This window comes from Amblyomma mixtum, chromosome 2 (genome assembly GCF_055824585.1).
Source record: "Amblyomma mixtum isolate Tamu chromosome 2, ASM5582458v1, whole genome shotgun sequence".
NCBI lineage: Eukaryota > Metazoa > Arthropoda > Arachnida > Ixodida > Ixodidae > Amblyomma > Amblyomma mixtum.
The window spans coordinates 174,864,944-174,885,730 of record NC_143013.1 but is presented as its reverse complement, the minus strand read 5'-3'; the positions used below and the strand labels follow the sequence as shown (position 1 = coordinate 174,885,730).

Below are 20,787 nucleotides of genomic sequence, written 5' to 3'. Positions count from 1 at the left end.
CTTATTAGAATTTTATTGCTAACATTTTGGAAGACTATGGTAGCTTTGCAATCGTTATAAATAACTTCCAATATTTTCACATAACACTCTTTTTCACCCTGATTCCGCAATGCCTGCATTATAGCTGTGGTTTCCACTGAGTTAAATGCTTCCTCGTAATCAATGAAGTCTGTATATAGGGGTTGGTTATATTCTGCGAATTTCTCTATCACCTGATTGATAGCGTGATATGGCCTATTGTCGAGTATCCTTTAGGATAGCCTGCCTGATCATTTGGTTGATTGAAGTCTGGGGCTGTCCTCACTCTTTTAGCGGTTATCTAGTAAATACGTTTTACGCAACTGACATTAAGCTAATCGGTCTGTAATTCTTCAACTCCTTAATGTCTCCTTTCTTATGAATTCAGATAATGTTAGTGTTCTTCCAAGCTCCTGGTACGCTCGAGGTCACAAAGCATTCCGTATAAAAGATGGCTAATTTTTCTAGCACAATCTCTCCTGCGTCCTTCAACAAATCTTCTGTTATCTGATCCTCACCAGCTGCTTTCCCCCTTTGCATTGCTCCTAAATCTTTCTTTACTTCCTCCTTCTTTACTGGCGGGATGTCCCACTGCTGTGCTCGACTGCCTGTCTCAGTAACGTTCTGATTACTTTCGCTACTGCATAAATTTTTGTAAAACTCTTCAGCCACTTTAAGCAGCTTATCCATATTGCTAATGACATTACCTTCTTTGTCTCTTAGCGCATACATCGGGGTTTTACCTATGCCTAGTGGAAAACTTCACTGCTTCACTGCTGTTCTTTGGAGTGTGCGCGATTTTCTCCATGTTAAACTTCCTCACATCGGCTACCTTGCGCTTATTTATTAACGTTGATAGCTCTGCTAGTTCTATTCTGGCTGTGGAGTTAGACGTCCCTATACTTTGGCGTTTCTTAATCAGATCTTTAGTATCCGGAGATAGTCTGACGGCATCCTGTGAAACCATCCTACCACCTAGTTCTGCGGCACACTCTGTAACAATAGCTGTGAGTTTAGCGCTCATTCTTGCAACATCACGGTCGTCTTCTTTATTTAAAGCGCAAAATCTGCTCTGTAGCGAATCCTGAATTCCTTTACTTTCGCTCTTAACGTTAACTCTTTAAGAGACTTCTCTTCACTAGTTTCCTTCGTTGCCTCTTCAAATCTGAGCTAATAAGAAGCCGTACTTTTCTGTGGTCGCTATAACGGAGCTTTCCGAGGACCTCTACAGCCTCTGCGATGCCAGGGTGAGGGCACAGCCTGAGATCTGTTTCATTTTTATTCTTACCATTAGGGCTCTTCCACGTCCACTTCCTGTTTGCTCGTTGGCGGAAGAAAGTATTCATGATCCGTAAATTATTTCTATCGTGCGAACTTACTAATAGCTCTCCTCTCCTATTCCTAGAACCTATCCCATAGTCGCCTACCGCCTGGTCTCCAGCCTGCTTCTTGCCTACCTTCATAATGAAGTGGCCCAACAGTAGAGTGTGCTGTGATTTCACTTTGGTCATTGCCGATTCCAGAGCCCAATAGAGCCTAAAATTGCGAACCCGTCAGTCGAGCAGTGGGAGGAGCTTCTGTTCAGCTCCGACCCGCAAGATCAGCTTGCGCTGGTTTAGCGGGCCAAGGAGACAGCAAGAACAAGTGGGATCCTGTACTTACGAACACCACCTGCAGCTCAAGATCAAGACCCCAACTCCTAAACCCCGTCCCATTTTGCAGACTAAAGTTTTATACTACTACTATATAGAAGCATACAACAACCTGGTCATTATGGCTTGATGTAGGCTTGATCATTGTCATCAGAGTTGGCCTAGTCTCCTGATTCACCTTTGGAGCTTGGCATATTTAAATCTCGGTAAATGACAACTCTTCGGTAAGCTAGGCAAAGGTCAAATTCAGTAGTTTCTTGCCCTCACCGGGATCAGTCACGAGATATACGTTTTCGTCGATTTTCATAGTGTGCTGACCAAACGGCAATGCTGATGACACTTTCATTGGGTCGGTAGTGTCCCACAGCTTTTCCAGAAATTCGACATTGTACTCCGTAGCCGCACCCAATTCTCGTAAATTGCTTCAGCGACGTTCACATCTACTTTTATATCCTAGAACCGGTATTGTTCACTTTGCACTAGATACTGGAGCCATGGAATTAGCTCTTCTTTCTTTACCATGCCTTGTACATAGGACTTCTTGTAGACCATACGATGTTTTAAATGCACGTGTAGGGCTCCGCCGTTTTCCAAATGATTCGGAAGCATGTTAACTCTTTCTGAGGTGCTGACGTGAACACTCAAAATTGGCCCTGCAATCGAAAACTGGTCTGCGATATAGTTAACTAAACGCTGTAGCTGCATGAATGGTATTCCTGTTGATATGAGACGTTGACTAGCCAGATTCAAGAATGACAGATGAAGACGCCTCTCGGCATGCATGTATCCGCTCGCTTCGAGTATTTAGGAATCTTCCCAGCACGCAACGTTGCCAAGTACGTACAACACACTTTAAATGTCGCGATATCTTGACCTGGGAAGTTTTCCTGAAGTAAGGCAGTGGGCGACAGCGGTGACTTGCTGAGATATCTGGCAAACAACACTCTCACACCATTCACACATTTCCAAATGGATTTACCTCGAAGTGCTTGCGTTGTTTGTAGCACTGGCTGTTGGGCTGCTAGTATACGCTTCAGTCCCTGCGCGGAAGTCCGAGCTTCTGATAACACTGCTGCAGTGGGTCCTTCTGCTTGATCCTTCAGACCTCTTGCTTCAGTATTCTTCTGGCGTGGGGTGTCCAGAGACTGCGCGACTTTTAGAACGTGCTCAGCTGCACGTTCGAGGCATCTTTTTCCTCTTCGTTCTATTTCAGTCTGAAATCTCCGAGGACGAGCCGTCCAACGTCGTAGATGCCCCGTCCTTGCCTCACATTGTATGAGAACGATCGCACAACTAAGACTAAAGGGGAACGCACTTTTCTGCCCATATGCAGCGAACGTGCGCACTCGTCGGCGGCAGAGGAACGACTGACGTTGTTTTTTCGACGGAAGGAAAGATAAAAGGAAAGTGCATGAGCCTGCTCACTGGCTCGAGCTGAGCCACAATCGCTGCCATATGCAGACAGAGGAGGGTATAAGGGTGTTTGAGTAAGGACAGAAAGAACAGACGTCTGTCTGTCTGTCCGAAAAATTTTCTTCCTGGTACATAACAGAGAGGAGTTTGAGGTGTCCCGGAAGAGACTACCTCTCACAATCACTAAGTGCGCTGTTCAGTACAGGAGCCCATCGGCGACAACCGCGGCTCGGGCTCGCTCTACCAGGGCCTTCTGGCTCACCAGCTTGGACGCGCGTCGCAACAACCGTGTCCGCCGAAGCGACGACACCGGCTGTAACAGATACCCCAGCAACCACGTGAAGTGTTGTTGTGACTGGGATAGGGTCTAGCCACCCTAACTGGGAGAAGGATGAAAAGGAAATTGGACGGGCCTGCCTACTGGCTCGAGCCGAGCCACCACCGCTGCCGCGTGCAGGTAGAGAGAATTAAAAGGTCAGAGGAAAGAGAAAAAGAAAAGAAAAGACGCGCGTCGCAGCAACAACCGTGTCCGCCGAAGCGAAAGCTGCTGAAAAACAGATACGCGGCCGAAGCCGCTATCGCTCCACCACCTCCGACCCCGATTGAAGTGTCCTGGAAGTCCCCTCTTATATACCCAATGCAGCCACGTGACGGGTAGTCCCCTCTTATATACCCAATGCAGCCACGTGACGGGTAATGAGGTCAATAGAATAATTCTGTGGTGCGAGATTTAAATCTCGCAAATCAGTCCTTCTAGTGTTGTATCACGCAGCGTTTGTTTTTTACTTCAACTCATGCAATCTACTTTCTCCAAGTTCTCTTGTCACGTGCCTTTGGTATGACGTCAATCTTTCAGGTGATTTCGGGATTTTTGCGTTATCTTGTCACGTGACTTTCTTAAGAGGTAATCACTTGTCACCATCGCTTGCACGATCGTTATCACCATAAATCTCTTTTGCCTTATTGAAGCGAAAAGCTTCACTAGGCTCGTCTGGCGTGCGCCGTGATCAATTCAAGCCAAAGCTGCGCATGCGCGAAACCGAGCGCCGTCACGCGCAGCGCAGGTGGCCGCTGCTGCCGCAGCCGTCGTCGCCGCCACACACTGACTCCCTCGTCTGAGCGTTGCCGCTTGTCCTCCTCGTACTCTTCGTCGCTGCCGTGCGGTCGCCGCCGCCGTCCCAAGAGGAGAAGGTTCTTTTGCCAGGCGTTGCGACAACGCGTGAGCAGCGGTGTCGGCCATAGGAGAGGCGGCTATCCTCGCCACCGTTTGACCTTTCGCCGCAGCCGTGCGCGATGCACATTTGAAAGGAGGGGTATAAAAGGCGCGCTTGCCCATAGAACAGGCGCAGACACTCGCCATGGAAGGAGAAGCAACAGTCGGACGGTGCAGAAACACCGATCCAGAAGTGGTAGCTTGGGAGTGCGCCGAAAAGCAGCCAGCGCTTTTCGCTTATCCAGGCTTAACCTTAGTTACGCCACAGCCAGTTTTGTTTTCATGAATTTTCATAATTAGCTATAACTGAGTAACGACATGATGTAATCAATCTTCCTTACCACATATCACACCCCTCATCAATTTATTTCTGGATTACAAGCCACCGCGGAGGATCAGTGGTTATGGCGCTCGCCTGCTGACCCGAAAGGCTCGGGTTCAATCCCGGCCGCTGCGGTCGAATTTCGATGTATGCTAAATTCTAGAGCACCGTCTACAGTGCGATGTCAGTGCACGTTAAAAAACCCCAGGTGGTCGTAATTCCGCCGGCCTTCACTACGACGTCCCTCATAGCCTGGGTCACTTTGGGACATTAAGCCCCCATAAACCAAATCAGTTACTGAATTACATAACACTCACACACAATCACAGATTCAAACTGTGACATCATAGTGCGGCACATTTTGGCAAGACATTTTGCCTACAAATTTTCCGGACCTGAGATTGAGCCATCTAACGCTTTGGCATTAAAAAGCTTCTGTTGCTGTATATCCCCTGTTCTTCGTTGCCTCTACGTCTCTCCCGACGGCTTCACGAGCACTGCCTCCTTGCTCATCGGCCTGATTAATCTACAGCACTGCCTGAAGTTCCACTGAATGGTGCACGGCGTCGCGGAAGAAGCTGCCGTAGAATTTCCGCCACATGGCACGGTGTGAGAATTATCGTGTCAGAAATTCAACCGCCATGCGTCGCTGAAAAGAAAACACCTGTAAAGACCCCTCGCACAGCGAAAACGGACGACGTAAAGGACCAACTGGTGATCGACCCGGAGCTGAAATTGAAAACTGGTTTTCAGGAACTGAAATGACGCAGCAACTGTCTCACGTATATCGGTGGACGCCCGAACCGCACCGTAAGGCAAGGGATGCAAGAGGGAGGGGAAGATGTGCAGGTGGTGAAACTTTATTACCAGCGAATACAGAGGAGCGCCCGGAGCCTCCCCTACTTAAAAGACGCCCGCTATCCCTTGGGCAGCGGCGGCGTCATCAGCCAGCTGGAGGAGCTTGATCTGTGGCTCCGGATCGTGGCTGAGCATTAAAGGCTCCCAATGATCAGAGTCGGTAATGAAGTGGCTCGCGGATTGGGACCGCACACAGTGCCAGATAGTATGATTTAGATCGGCTTTGCTATAACAATTTTTGCATTTGTCTGAGTAGAGTCCTTCCTAAAAGAATATGCACAATTGAGGATTTGGATAGGTCTTAGTTTGAAGTTTACACCAGGCTTTGGCCTGCCATTTGGAGAGTGTTTGATCTGCTAGGAAGAATCTGAGTTTTGTAAGCCTGGAGCTCTGCAGGATTTCTATGCGCTTATCCTGAAACCCCTTCCTAAGAATGTCCACCCTGAATACCATCAATCCCGCCGAGTCGCGCGAGCCAAAGCTCTCCATAAAGAATATGGCACTTTAGAGGATGTGCGCTGGGTGGACGCCGCGTGTGGTACAGACCGTTCAGTAGCTGTGGCTTATCATCCAGCAGCCCCCCCATTTACCCATTTCATAGACCCACCTTGTACCCCGGAAGAAGCAGAGGAAGCAGCTATAGCAATAGCCATTGCCCAAACCAATGCGGCTTATATACTAAGCGATTCCAAAACAGCCATTCTTAACTTCGCCCGCGGACGCGTCCATCCCCCCGCGTGGCAGATATTGAGAATGTGCACCCTAAATCCCGATAGGCGTATTGAGCTCGTGTGGGTGCCGGCTCACTCTGGCAATCCCGGAAATGAGGCCGCCGATAACATAGCCCGAGGACTTATTTGCCGGGCAAATGGCGACCCCAGCCGGGATTTCTCGAGGTAGCGGGCACACACGTTCTCAGAACTAACTCAACAAGCACGCCTTGCCCGTCGACTCTATCCCCCTCCCCACCCCCGCCTATCCCACTCCCAGCAAATCCTCTGGAGGCGACTCCAGACCCGAACTCTTCCTACCCCTCAGCTTCTATCCCACTTCCGCCATGTTTCCCCAGAGTGCACTCTCTGCGGAGAACCGCACGCCACCCTAGACCGCATCCTCTTCGGCTGCCCTGCCGATCCTCCCCCGCAGGGACAGCCCGCCATCGGTACATGGGAGGAATGGGAGGCCCTCCTTGCGTCGCAGGACCCGGACGCGCAACTTCGCTGTGTGAACCGGGGTGCCAGTGCCATGGCCCTACGTAGCCTGGACACATGCGCGTAATGTGAGGGCTGTGCGGTGGCCCTGAGATCTTGTACGGTCCAAACTCACTTGCTTAATAAAGTTTTCCATCCATCTATGCAAGAAAACAACCTGTCCATGCCAGAGTAAGCTGGCAGGCTGCGCGACTGAGCTCGGCGGGACAGTTCTCGAGCTAGGTTATGAGCCGCCCCTTCAGCAGCAAGGCAGGCATGAGCAGGCGTCCATATTAGGCAAATTCGCCGTGTGGGGTGAGAATTTTGCAAAATGCATGCTGCTTGTTGGGATTCTTCGCAACGTGTGGTTACGTATCGCCAAATTTGAGTCGCTGACAATGCCTTCTGCCGAGGATCTCGCAATAGCTAGAGCAAAGGTCCAACATGTATAGGCTTAGCGCACAAAGTGCCCCAGTTATGAGTGTAGTACGTTCTGTGCGAAGCACACCTACCATCTGGTCAGCCGAGGAATCTGCGGCATTTACATATACAACAGAGGTATCATTAAGAAAACCTTTGTCCAACGATTTGGCTCTCAATCTACGACGTTCAGCGTAGAAATCTGGATGCATACTCGAGGTATTCGGTGTGATCAGCACAGCCTGTCGTATATGTTTGTGCGTGTCAGGTGTTGGCCCACCTTTTCGTTCGCATGTTATACCTGGTGTGGACCGAATCGAGGAGTGAATCCAGCGTGCCGTAGATATCGTGGAGAACTGTGTAGGGAGTTAAAGAAGAACGGAAGAAAGAGGTGTCGTAGCGGGTTTTATCACGTGCACTGGCATCGAACAACACAGCGGGGTCCTTTGCGTTTCGCCTCCATCGAAATGCGGCCGCCGCGGTCGGGTTCTAACCTGGGTACTGCAGCTCAGTAGACGACTGCACGAAGCACTGAGCCATCACGACTGGTCACCTAGAGCTGGCCCTCATTCCAGAAAGAGCCCTTTGTGCCTGCAAAACTTTCTGGAAAAAACGTCAGGCAGCAGTTCAACTCTACCGAACCGAGTTTAGCCTTGCCAGTCTCTTTTTTTTTCTCTCTGACGAGCCCGCCCCCGGTGAGCGATGTCTGCTGGATGGTCAGAAGCCGTTTGCCGCGATGTTCGAAGATATAGGCCGCCGCTGTGGCTCAGTGGTTACGGTGCTGGTCTGCTGGCCCTAATGGCGTGCGTGGTGTAATGTCTCAACTGTCTGCGAAGGCGCCGGTGCGTCTCATTGATGACAAGCATACCGTGCAGCGCATAAAGGCGGATAGCAACCGTGGCCTGGAAACAAGCACTCGTCGACGAGGGTTGACGTAGAGCGTGGCCGTACACGGAGGTCAAGTTCGCATCGTTTCGAGTGTCCGGATGAGGCAGAAGATATACAAGGCTACCCGAGAACGGCGACCTCGCCCACGTGCGACGGCGTGGGCATAACGCAAGCAACGCAGGCTTCGCGCGGGGGTCGGTTTACCGAAACCCGCTGTTTGGAGAAACGTACACATCGCCGAGAAGCACGCCTACAGGAGGACGAGCGGACACGCCGAGAACACGATCTTCCAAGTTCGCAGCGTGAGAAACAGCGGTTGCCTGCGGAAGGCTGGTGGTGTGTGTGCTTATGTGCTGTGGCTTACGTGCAGGAATTCGGGGGCGGGCCTTTATGGTGCCGTGTGAAAAGAATGGCAATTTGTGCTCTTCGATTGGTGCGTGCCCAAGGACAACAAATTCCCTGCCTAGGGACCTAGGGACATTACAAGGCTTAAAACCCGGTGTTTTCGCCTCGCAAGAGGCAGAATTCTCTGAAATCTCCATCTGTAAAGATGTAAATAAATTCTAGTTCGCCTACGAGAGCTCCTCGCCTCCGAGGTTCCTCGACGCCTCGCTGGTCTTCGCTACCCTCGACTCGGGCCCACCGTCCGGCGTCGCGACAGTGGGTTCGATCCCGGCCGCGGCGGTCGAATCTCGATGGAGGCCAAACTCTTGAGGCCTGTGGGCTCTGCGATGTCAGTGCAAGTTAATGAACCCCGGATGCAGTGCTGCCAACCTCCAGAGCCGCTTCTCCCCCAATTTGGCACCAAAAATTTCCTAGATTTTCCTGGACACAAAAAATAGAGTTCAATTATAAATAAAAAATGTATATGCGTAGTTCAGTGGGAGTATTTATCAGGCAGCTGCCTTATTACTAGACGTTGGTAAGCCAATTAGCTGTAAATGTGAATTACAGGATCTGAAATGAAGAACTTCTAAATGAAGCTACAAGATAAACCGTAGCGCTCTTTGGAAATTACCAATTCAACGCTCTGTATCCTGTATGTTTTTTTTTTCTGTACGCAAAATATTAGTAAACATGCATCGGCATGTAGAATTAACTGAATTTTTTTCTCTCATGCTGTGTCGGTTTAGGCTACAGCCGAAAGATACCACACACAGAATGCCTGGAGGTCGCTTGAGAAGTGTACGGAAACTGCGATATAAAAGCTGCTTGTTCATTTGCTGCGATTGCTCTAGAGGGTGGCTTTGAGTCAATTAAAACAATCAACCAGTGATTGTTACAGCATTTGTATGCCTCATGTGACCTCAACTCACTTTGTTCGTAGCGGTGGAACTGGGAATTATGGTTTATCATTTTGGATGGTCTAACGTCCCAAAATGAGGGATGAACTAGTGAAGGGCTCCGGAAATTACGACCACCTGGGGTTATTTAACGTGCACTTACATCGCACAGTTGGGCCTCTAGAATTTCGCCTTCATCGAAATTCGACCGCCGAAGCCGGGACCGAAGCCTCGTCTTTAGGGTCAGTAGCCGAGCGCCATAACCACTGAACCACCGCGGCGGGTGAACGGAGCTGAGATTTAATTCCAACACGGCGCTTCTTAATAAAAAAAATCACGCCCTTGTTCTTTTCTAGTTATCAAAATAAGCATGCAGATATGCTCACTAAATAGGAATTTCACGCCATGCAGCGAGCTCCAAATAGAGCGTGAGGAAGGGGCACGCGTTTCTTGCCTTTCAACGAACCTGGTGTCTAGTGTTCGAGGTGCCAACTGTGCGTTGTCTGTCAATGTGGAATAGCTTTTTTTCCTCGATCACACGCGAAGAACTTTTCAGCGCAGTACGATAATTTATTCACGCTGCCGGCGTGGTTGGTTTCCAGAGCACTTCTGGTGTGTCGCCTGATCTTCTATGGAGCTGACCTGTTTTTTATCTTGGTTCTACCTTTGTGTCCTTTCGCGAGATGTTGCATGTACAGAACAAAGAAATTTGTATAGGTTCCAGTGTCCCGCCAGTGCTGTTTGAAATATTTATTGCGCATTTAGACCGCGTACTCGAACATAAGCTAACCCAACCCTTCATTGCGAAAAGCATCAGATATGTAGACGACTGTATAATTATTTTGAAGCTTTCTTCCCATGATGCAGTAGCAGAAGTAGCTTACAAGATTTTAGATGAATTTTCAAGCTATTCGCGTTTTTTTTTCAAATTCGCTCCGGAACTTTTTACAAATATTGATCTACTAAGTTCTTACATTTAAAGTTGTTTTATTAATTAAAGGGATCATGTGTGCTAGGCCTTTCAGAACAGGTTAAGAAAGCATTTTTGCCTTTAGATCCACCTCATTCGAATGTTGTCAAGCGGGCGAGAGCCTCCGCCAGTTTCAGATCCGCAGTTTGAAAATCAGGCACTCATATGTCGAAATGCTGTTTTAACCTCCAATTATAGCGGCTTCAAAAGCAGCTTATCCTAGTTTCCGGTAAGCACGGTTGCTGAAACGGTGGTCAAGCAGCTCCGCAAGACGAAAAAATATGCCCCTTCCCAAGAACTCGCCTGACAGGAAAACCTGGAACTCATTCCTTACCTACCCAGAATTTCAGATAATCCTAAAAAAGATTTCAGGCAAATAAGGCAACGACATTGTATCCTCAGCACCTTACAAGCTCTCTAGATTGTCCAATCTAGTGAGAAGGGGTGACTCGACTCAAGCCATTGAGGAAAAAAAGCACTCGAAAGAGAATAATGGCGTTGCATGTACAAAAGGGGTTGGTTATCTACAAGATTCCGCTCAGTTGTGGGCGTTTTTATATTGGACAAACCGGTAGGCGATTAAGTGTTCGCTTGTGAGAGCACGCGCATTCTTTGGGGGAGGCGAGCGGCTCGAATACTATTGTTCATTGCCGCTGTTGTCGAGGCTCTTGCCCTCTCTTCAGCCACACCCAGAAGGGACATCTTGAAATAGAAATTGTAGAGGCGATTGCGACATTACACTCGCAACCGGATGAATGTGTCAGCTCGCCTTCCGTTTCCATCCTCTGGTTTTTCTTGATAAGTTACCGTTTAGTTGCTTCGATAATTTTCCTTTTCACCTGCATTTCGTTCCTTTAACCTGTGGTTTGCATCTCTTTGCGTTCACCTGCCGTCGTCCTGTCTTAGATCCTCGAAACATTTTTCACGTGAAGTTTACCCCATTTATGCTGAGCATTCGCCGAGCTTCCATGTGCGCATTCGTGTTGTCTCTCAATGGTCTCTTTTTCTATTTGTGCTTTTCATTCTATCTTATCTGATTATAAAATCACCCGTGACTCTTCATAAAAGCCGTGGAGCTTTTCAATGAAATCTTAGCTGCTAGTGCTCCCCTGTGTCATCTGCTCCCACTGTCCTGTGTATGCCGTGGCGTACAGCCTCCTGAAGTTTCACCAAGTGGTCTACAAATCTACCATCCTGATATAATCTATTAACTGTCGGTTTATTTAGCGCCTTGTGGTGGTTTGGGTCAATGGCGATCGAGTTCAGAGGCACGCTAGACACCTGCCAGATAAGTTTTTGAGACGCAGGAAAACTACTTTTCGGAGGCCCTGTACAGCTAGAAAAACTGGCACTTATTTTTCACCCAAAACCGTAACGAAGCGCAAGAAAAGCACAGGATGTTCAGGGTAACGGAGCTGACGCAGTAAAGCAGCCGACGGCACCCAAATGATTGAAATTCAATGGCGCCAAAAACCATACACACACATAAGAGAAAAAAAGAGCGTCTTTAAATTACAAGATTTGGTGCGTTGCCAACTTGCCTAAAAAAAGTTATCTCAGGCTCCCGATTCTTAATGCCACCGCTATTGATACCATGGTATTCACAGTAGTTTGTTTTTCGCATTATTCATTGGTACTCATGCCGTTGGCGACGACACTCCTTTTCACTGCACCAAAGGACGAGGCAAAAGACACGCCCACGCAGTCATACCGCATCGCTGGCGTTCCCTGAGCACTTCATGTTTTCAATATCAGTTAAACAAATCTTCTTCAATCGCGTTGTAATGCATCAGCGTGCGGATTTTTCATCGTTTCAGAAACTGACAGCGAACGCATCGTATTCTCTGTGGCTACGCGCTCGCCATCAGCCCATACCACCAGTTTGTGCAAATTTATGGTTATAAGTTATGATATGGTTGATAGCGATGAGTTTATAAATAATTGGCGGTTGCCACGACGAAGTTTTTTTCTGGCTAAATTTTCTTTTTAGACCACCCCATACTTCCGAACTTTCAAAATTTCGCTGAACCACCAGTCTTGTTGGTGGTTATCGCAAGCTATGCAGCCCACCTAAAGTATTTACGCTTGAGCACTGAAAAATATAAAGGAAATAAAACAAGCATCTACAATCTAAAACTTTCGACAGTGGCTTACAAAGAAAACTATTCCGGATGGGAGTTCTCTGCTAGCGTTGCAAGTAGCTTTATTCGTGGCCCCATGTTTCAAAAGACAAGATCACCAGTGAGTTTAAGACGCAGTGCAGGCGGTTGCGGAGACTCTTTCAACTGGTGGCTGGAAGAACACCGTACCCCTTTGGCTCGCTTTCGCTCTCAACGCGCATGACCCAACACAGCATTTAAGCAACGATGCAGAGAGCACTGTAAAGTCTGACGAGGTTGCCGGCAGGTCATGGACAGGGGAGGGGGCGGGAAAAGACGTGGCTTCCAGCTCTGCACCGCCTCTGTCACGAAAGCTGCACAGCAGCTACAGGAGCGTGGGGCAGCCAAACACCACGTCGACCTCTGCTTCAGGAGTCTGGTAGGCATTCTGCACCGTGCCGTTCATCCTGATGATCCCGTCCATGGCACAGAAATAGGTCCTCTTCGAAGACTAAAGGCGGCGGTGGACGCTTTCGTCCTGCGATCGCAGCTCCTCATCCACCAGCAGCAGTTGTCTGCGCAGGAGATCTAACTGCCTATGCAGTTCCACATTCAAGCAGATGGCATCCATCAGGGAGCCGAGGCCGCGTCTTGAAAGTTCCGCCTGCATGTGATGTATCTGCTCTTCTTCGATAGCTGCGAGCCTCCGGTTCTCCGCCTGCAACTTTCCGAACACCTCGCGGAGGAGCTCGATCTCCTTGTCATATGAATGCTGCATCGAATCGATTTGCTCCTCACGACCCCGCGCCGACTCGGAAGCCTGTTCCCCCTGCTCCATTTCTCCATTCTCTTCATGGTCGGTGCGCAGACGTCCCTGGCCGTTTTCTTTGCTTTCACCAACTTTTTCCCTGAACTCGTTGCTACCACTGACGGCCAAGTCAGGGTCACTGCCGTCACTCTTGTGAACTTCAAACCAAGAGGTCCCGGCTGGCTGCAGAGCGTCATGGCTGCAACCCAGCTCACAGTCTCCACTTTCAATGGAGGCGGCTTCGTCCAGCATTGGTGGCGGTTCAGCGAATGCGACGTCGTCCTTGCGCGCAGTCACCTCTGGGGGTGACTGGTCATCGCCCAAACTTTCGCCGTTGTCCATGATGTCGTAGAAGAGATCAGAGTAAACCTGCAATTAAGAAGCACCAGAAAGTATTAGTTTTGAGGGAAGATTGCAACTTTATTAGATGCTGCGCCAAGGGTACCTGCTGCACCTAATCTAAGCTTCCACCAATGGCAGCCGCAACGCCAGCTGAAACACGAATTGAGAGAGGCGCAGGTTTTGCCCGCGGGGTAGAAGCTATGACTCTTAAAATATTTGAGCTCAGAGGCTCTACACATTGCGAAACCATGTTCCTGCACTTAAAGACCTAGTTATACATATTTCGCGCGTGTCTAGTTAACAGTGGTATGCTTGTGGTCTTGTGTTGCTTTTTTCGTCTCTCATTGTCGGGAAGTGTAGTCGCGAACTCCTGCCGACGATGGTTGACGTAGGCACGCAAAAAAGAAAAACCGCTCACGGTGACAGAGATCCTGCAGATCGCCCTCAGCGACGCAGCACCAGGAAGCCACCTAGAAAGGACAGGCAAATAGAATATTGCAACAACGGTTAAGGCAACGTTGCTCGAACACCAGCGTTCGAGTACGCGCCTGACTACCGTCTTCGTTTTCTTCACGTTACAGACTGCATTGTGATACCCATAAAACGCAAACTGGCGCTCAGCTGTAAGAGAAAACTACGAAGGCATTTATGCTACTGATCATTTGCTTTCAGTGGAGTTTCAAGCCTTTTAGCACTTATTAGAGGTATATTAACTGCGAATAATAAAATCGCAATGGCGTCTCTGCAGACTTTCTTTCCCAGCCCACATCTGTTTTAAAGCGAACGCTTTACTAGCCTAGGGGCGCCAATTTTGCCGTATCTGCATGAACGACCTGGAACAGGAGGAGCGGAACTGCGTAAGTAACCACGTGACGTACCACGTGACTGGCAGCCACTGCAGCCGTGCTCACCGCCGTCGCCGCGGATACAGCCTACGCAGTGTATCGCTATGGGCCAAGCGAGCCCGATTCGACGTCCTCGAGAGCGGCTAATCAGATACGTCGAGTCGAGTCTGAGCATTTTGGAATATCCGACCATGAAAGTAATTTATCGATCGATATGGAGCGTAAAAGCGCTGAAAGCTCACTCGACACCGATGAAGAATGTTAGCTTCTAAAGCAAAGGAAAGGCGCATAACTGGCCCCCTCCGACAGCTGGCACCTCTGTCGCGCTTTACGCTACGTGGTGGCAGTGACAAATGTGCATAGCTTGCGTTGCAGTTCGCAACGTTCTGGTAGAAACGCGACACTCGGAGTTCACTGTGTTCATTGGCGTTGGCGTCACAACGTTCTATATACAGTCCGATGATTTTGAGAAAAGCAAGGGTATGTAACTATCTCCCTGGGTTAGTGGGCGCCTCAGTCAATGCTGAATCGCGCTTTGAGGTACGTGTCGTTGGTGAGAGAGAGATCTGGGCTGCATGCGTTAGCGTTGAGAACATAGTAGCAGAGACGCGACACTGAGCAAGAGTCTGCAGCGTGACTTCACGTTGGTTAGGCAAGCGTGACTTTCCATTACATAATCAGGTTTAGCTTAGCTAAGCCGCAGGCATATTTTTTTTTCTTGAGTATTGGTTGAACCGTTAGAACCGATATAAAAGAGAGATAAGACAGCATCGAGTGTCGCGCTGCCTTATTAAAATGAAAAATGAAATTATGAAATTTGGATAATTATTCTGAGTTAAAATAATAATTAGGCATAATGTAAAAAACCACTCTGGGGAGTGCACAGAGAAGTTGATATGGTGCCGCACAGTTTCACAAATCCGGGCGGAGGTGTGGCTGTATTTCGAAAAAGTTTGATTCACTCATAAAAAAATTGCCGACGATTACGTTACTTCCTAATGCAAAATTTGAGCGCAGGACATCAAGTGTTTCAGCTTTTCGATAGACTGTGACAAAGAATTCGAGCAAGATATATGTGTACAATTGCAGACAACTTGTGATTTTTCACACTTATTCCTTTCTTAATAAACACTCCGCAGCGAATATGGCATGATGCCATTAAGCTTGAACTGAACATAAGAAAGCTAACTATGTGGTTTTCCGCGCCAAAAATATGCCTCTTGATCATAATATCCGACTATATTTTAATAACACAGGTATTGAACAGGTGAATTCTCACAAGTTGCTAGGAGTTCGTTTCCGCAGTGACTTGGGCTGGACGGATCACGTGAACAGTCTGCGGATACGAATATCAAACTCAGTTTGGTTAATTCAACGACTTCGTTATCTTCTTCCATTCCATGTAAAAAGCAGTTATATTTTTTTCTTATTCATTCTCATATTGTATATAGTATCTTAGATGTGGGAAACTTGTAATAAAACTGACTTGGAGAGGCTGTTCTCTCTATAAAAAGAGCCTTGCTCATTCTGGGTAGATATCCTGCTAGTAATAATGGCATGTTTACCTCTTGTAAGGTGTTACCGTTTTTCTATGCTACAAGCACTACTTAACACTCCTAACCTACCAAAAAATAAAACATGATTTTGAATATTTTTCCCGTTCTTATTTGAATAGGGAAGTCCCACATGACTTGAGCACAATTTTTGATTGGTTCTAGGCCTCGCACTATTTACGGCACCCAGACTACGATAACCAAAAAACAGTTCTACGCAACCCATATCCAGCATGAATTGCTTGTGCCCAGGAGAGTGTCACCATTCGCCCATTCAAGAAAATGAGCCATGTTTTGAACACCACCACGTGAAATTTTGTTATGCATTCCTGCTGCCTTCATTTTTATTCCTGCTGTTCTGTGCTCTTTCTTTCTTCATCGGTGCGAATGTGTTTTTGTTTTCTACTCCAATTACTATAGCTCATTGTTGATGACATCTTGAGTATTATTTTCTGCCTGATCAGTGTTTCTGTACTTGCTTATGTTGAATTCCTGTCCCACTGTGTTTGATATACCACTGTTATCACTGATATGTCACTCTGCACCATCTGCACCGATGTGTAATGCGGGTGTTAGGCCTCGTTAGGTGACACCTTAGACTTCTTTAGCCTCTCCCCGCGGATAGCATGTATAGTCCGAAATAAATGAATTGGAAAAGAAAAGTGTTCTTGATTGTCAAGAAAGATTTATGGTCGAAGAAAGAGATAAATATATGCTCGACCTGATGCACCAATGCCTATTTCTCGAAGAAGAGGACTATGCAAGAATTTGCGAGGTAGTCGCAGCCGTGGAAGGCCTTACGAGCTAGAGGAATGGGATGTTCTCCCACATGTGTGGTCTTGATTTCCTGTTTGTTTGTCATCATATCCACATTAAATCCCCACCCACCCTGCCACCCTGGCAGGCGGCAGTTATTGCCTGATTGCGAGTTCGCTCACCGTTGCCAGTGCTATCGCATACAGCCCACATCTCTCCCTCATCACCGCACGTGACTACAAGCGCGATTGAGGCGTCCAGTGACCCAGGGAGTCAGTGATGCGCACTTCCTTTCCTTAAAATTATCGGAGTAAAACGTTCTCGACGCCAACACCAATGAACACAATGAACGCCGACGGCCTATAGCTTCAGCTCCGCGTTTCTGGCACAACATTGTCAATGCCTGAAGCTCACATCTCTCTCTCATCACCCCATGTACCTACAAGCGCGAGTCAGGCGTCCACTGACCCATGTAGCCAGTTTTGCGCACTTCCGTTCCTTAGAATGATCGGAGTGTAAAACATTTCTAACGCCAATGAACACAACGAACGCCGAAGGCCATATGGCTTCAGCGCCGCGTTTCTGGCACATCCTTCACAATGCCAACGCAGGCAGCGCACATCTGCAATCCGGCTTTTACCTTCAAGGAAATCATCCAATATTACCAATTAGGCCATACAATCTTTCCTAAGCCCTGCAAGGGCCTCACGAAGGCGGAGGAGCGCTTATTCTTTCGCCTTTGTACTAAAACCCTGCTGTGCCCGGCAGTGATCAAACATTTCGAACCTGCGTGCACAGGGGAATGCCCGCACTGTAAGGAAAGGTCTTCGGACCTTTACCAGATGGTGTGGGCATACCAATCAACCCCGCACATTCCCCCTATCTCCAGCCCTACCCGGGAGGACTGGGAGGCGGCCCTGCTCGGCTGCTCTGACCTGGCGAGCCAAAAGGCCCTGGTCGGGCGCGCCCAAGCAGCAGCTACAGCCAATGGGCTCCTGTAATGCGCAGCCCACCTAGTTTGTAAGGGGCGGCCCCCGCTCCACTCGCTCCCTGTACATATTTTAAATATAAAGTTTTTCAGTCAGTCAGTCTGCCACTACCGCCACGTAGCTTAAATCAAGATTGAGGTGTCCGCTGTTGCAAGAGGGCAGTTATGCGCCTTCCCTCTGGTTCAGGTTGCCACCGAGATGAGTGAGACAGAGAGTGCGCCATCTCCTTTCCTCAAACACAAATTTACCAATTTTGCCCTCTGCTTTCAAAGCTGATGCTCTATTCGTTTCGCAGCTTGAGTGCGACTGAGTCGTTCAGTGCTGGTTGCAACGGCCAACGGCGACGCCGCGAAACGCAGAAACGGGCGCCAAAGAACTGCGCCCTGAAAATTGTTTCTAGGTCAAGGGTTAGCAGTTTATAGCACGAATCACAGACAGCGCTTGCAATTTTTTTACTCACCCATATAGTCCTAAATTCTCCTGTGGCAGCACCCTGAAACAACGCTTTCCTTTGCCCTCATCATGGCATCCGGCTTCGTCTGCAGCCACCGACTGGGTTCTTTCCATGGCAGCTAGCTACCTTCCAACATCATTTTCCTCCCATTTGTACGCAACGTCCCAAGGCACGAAGCCACCGTTGCCTACCGCCCTCTCTCTTTCCATCTCCCTTCTCTCGCTTAGAAGTGGATAGGGGATATTTCTCCCTCCACTTTGCCGAAGGACTTGAGTCTAGGCTAGTTGGTGGGGCATACTAGAAAACAGCCAAGAAACGGACGCTAGGCAGAAAGGAGCACACACACACACAATGCTTTGCCACCTGCCACGGTTGGTATTTCCTGAAGCGCGAGGAAATTTATTAAGGCAAAGCCCACATTCTGTCATCGTTGTCGACAGAAGGCTGTCAGCAGAAGCTTGTCAGCAAAGGTGTCAGCTTTTGACGGGTATCCACCCAGATATGGGAAAGTTACTGTGTAATTTTGTTGCCTCAAATACAGTTTTCATTTTCTTCATTACGGCCCCTTTTTCTCTTTCTTCTTTCACTCCCAATTCCTCCCTTCCTCTACAAACAGATGAGGGGTGTCCACCGAGATATGTGGATTGCGAAATTTCTTTTCCTAAAATACAATTTTCCTTTTCTTCATTAGGGCCCTTCTTTCTCTCAGTTCTATCACTCCCACTTCTTCCGTTCCTGTACGCTATGGTTCAGGTGTCCACCGAGATCACAGAGAATTACTGCCCCATTTCTTTTCCTCGATAAGCGTTGCGTTCAAAGGGCAAGGCATCGTGCCTACCGGGCGGTGGCGTTCCGTGGACACCCTGGCAACGCTACAACATACTTTCGGGTTCCACTCCTCAAGGCGAAGCTTAAGACTCCTCAATCAGCAGTTAATTAGTATTTAGTCAGTAAGCAGTAATTAGTCATTCATTAGTTTTTTGCCACCACTCAGTAATTACTCATTAATTATGTGTGACGTCATGCAGTGGTAACGTCACCAGTGCCACAGAGGCAGTTAAAGTGATGTCTAAAACGCTTTCGCCTCTACGCCCTTTAGACAAAGTTCCCCCAGAATTTATTGAATTTTTTATTAATACTGTTAGCCTGAGGTCGTTAATGGTTGGTTAAAAGACAAATAGAGAACAGCAGTCCTGCCATGCTCAAAATAGGTCATGCAATTCAAGAGGGCAATAGCTGGCACAATTGCAAAGCAAGGAATAAGAAAAAATTATAAGGGTGTCGCCATATTTCCATTGCTTTGTGAAATTTTGCAGTGTCATTTTTTGAATTTGAAATAAGCGCATGAAATGTGCTACGTAGCGTCCGCTGGTGACATGTTGCAATGGAGACGCACCCACTTCGAAATTCCTGCGACGCTCTATCGCGGCATGCATACTCTCTTGAATCATACCCTGGGGCAGGATGGAGGATGCTCATCGCGAACTGCATGACCGTTCTTTTTTATCGAAGCATTGACTCTGAAATTACTTGAGCTAAGAGGCTCTACACGTAAACAAATGAAGTTCCCGCTCTTAAAGGCCTCGTTATACATATTTCGCATGTGTCTAGTTAACAGTATTCTGCTTGCGGTCTAATCTTGGTTATTACGGCTGTCACTGGCGGAAAGCGTAACTGCGTCTTCGTGGGCAAAATCTGAGAACATATGCTCGTGATAGAAATGAAAGAGGTGCCCCACCTGTCGAGGGTAGCAGCTGTTGTGGTGCTTCGGACTACCGCAGCAGATGGTTGACCTGAGCGCACAAAAGCTTCTCGCAGTGTCAGAGGTCCTGTTGATCGCCCTCAGCGACGCAGCACCAGGCAGCGTGTTCGCCAATGCAGCCGGTACAGCCAGCGATGACAGCGCCGCCCACCGGCAGGTAGCAGCCACCATTAAGGCTGGTTATAAATATCCATTCAGAACGACGGCTTGACATCGCCGCTATGGGGCAGTGGATTAGAGCCACGTGTTGCGTATGGAAGGTCGGCCGTTCGACTCCGCTCTCTCCACTGTAATTTTACTGTTTTCTTTTATTTCATTTCTTAATTTTTTACCCTTTTAGGTCGCAAATCGTAATGCTTAGTGCCATATAACGCCGTTTAAGGTTTTCAAAACATTTTCTGCATACTTTTACACAGATTATTCACAGCGCTGGAATATCAGTTTTGAATTTAAACTAAACATTGCATGGTTAGTAACAATAGGTTGGTACAGACTTTTAAGCATTATTTAGGGAACAATTATCCCTTTTAGGTAAGCCATTGTGACAATCTTCAGTCACCGTGATCAATTCACCGTGGTTTCAAGCCTTGTGACTGTACAGGCTGCAGTGGCTGTACAGGCTGCAGTTGGCGAATACGCCACCAGGAAGCCGCCTTGAAAGGACCGGTAAATAGAAGATTCCAACAATGGTTAGTGCAACGTTGCGCCAACATCAGCGTTCGAGCACGCGCCTCACTACCGTCTTCGTTTTCTTCACTTTACTGACTACATGGTAATTCCCATAAAATACAAGCTGGCGCGTAACTGTAAACGATGACCGTGAAGGCATTTATGCGACTGAACGTTTCCTTTCAGCGGAGTTTCAAGCATTTTAGCGCTTATTAAAGGTATATTGCTGCGATTAATAAAACCTCAATGGCTTCTCTCCACTTTCTTTCCCACCCCACATCTT

At 48.1% G+C, this 20,787-nt stretch overlaps 1 protein-coding gene across 1 annotated transcript; it reads right to left on the bottom strand.

Moving 5' to 3' along the window:
* Positions 1–12,316: 12,316 nt before the first annotated feature.
* LOC149361703 (uncharacterized) lies at positions 12,317–19,949 on the bottom strand. Its single transcript, XM_089569571.1, has 2 exons — positions 19,812–19,949; positions 12,317–13,503 (listed from the first exon to the last, which is right to left on the bottom strand). Exon 2 carries the CDS (start codon positions 13,474–13,476, stop codon positions 12,838–12,840), a length of 639 nt encoding a protein of 212 aa, XP_089425697.1. The 5' UTR covers positions 13,477–13,503; positions 19,812–19,949; the 3' UTR covers positions 12,317–12,837.
* Positions 19,950–20,787: the final 838 nt, after the last annotated feature.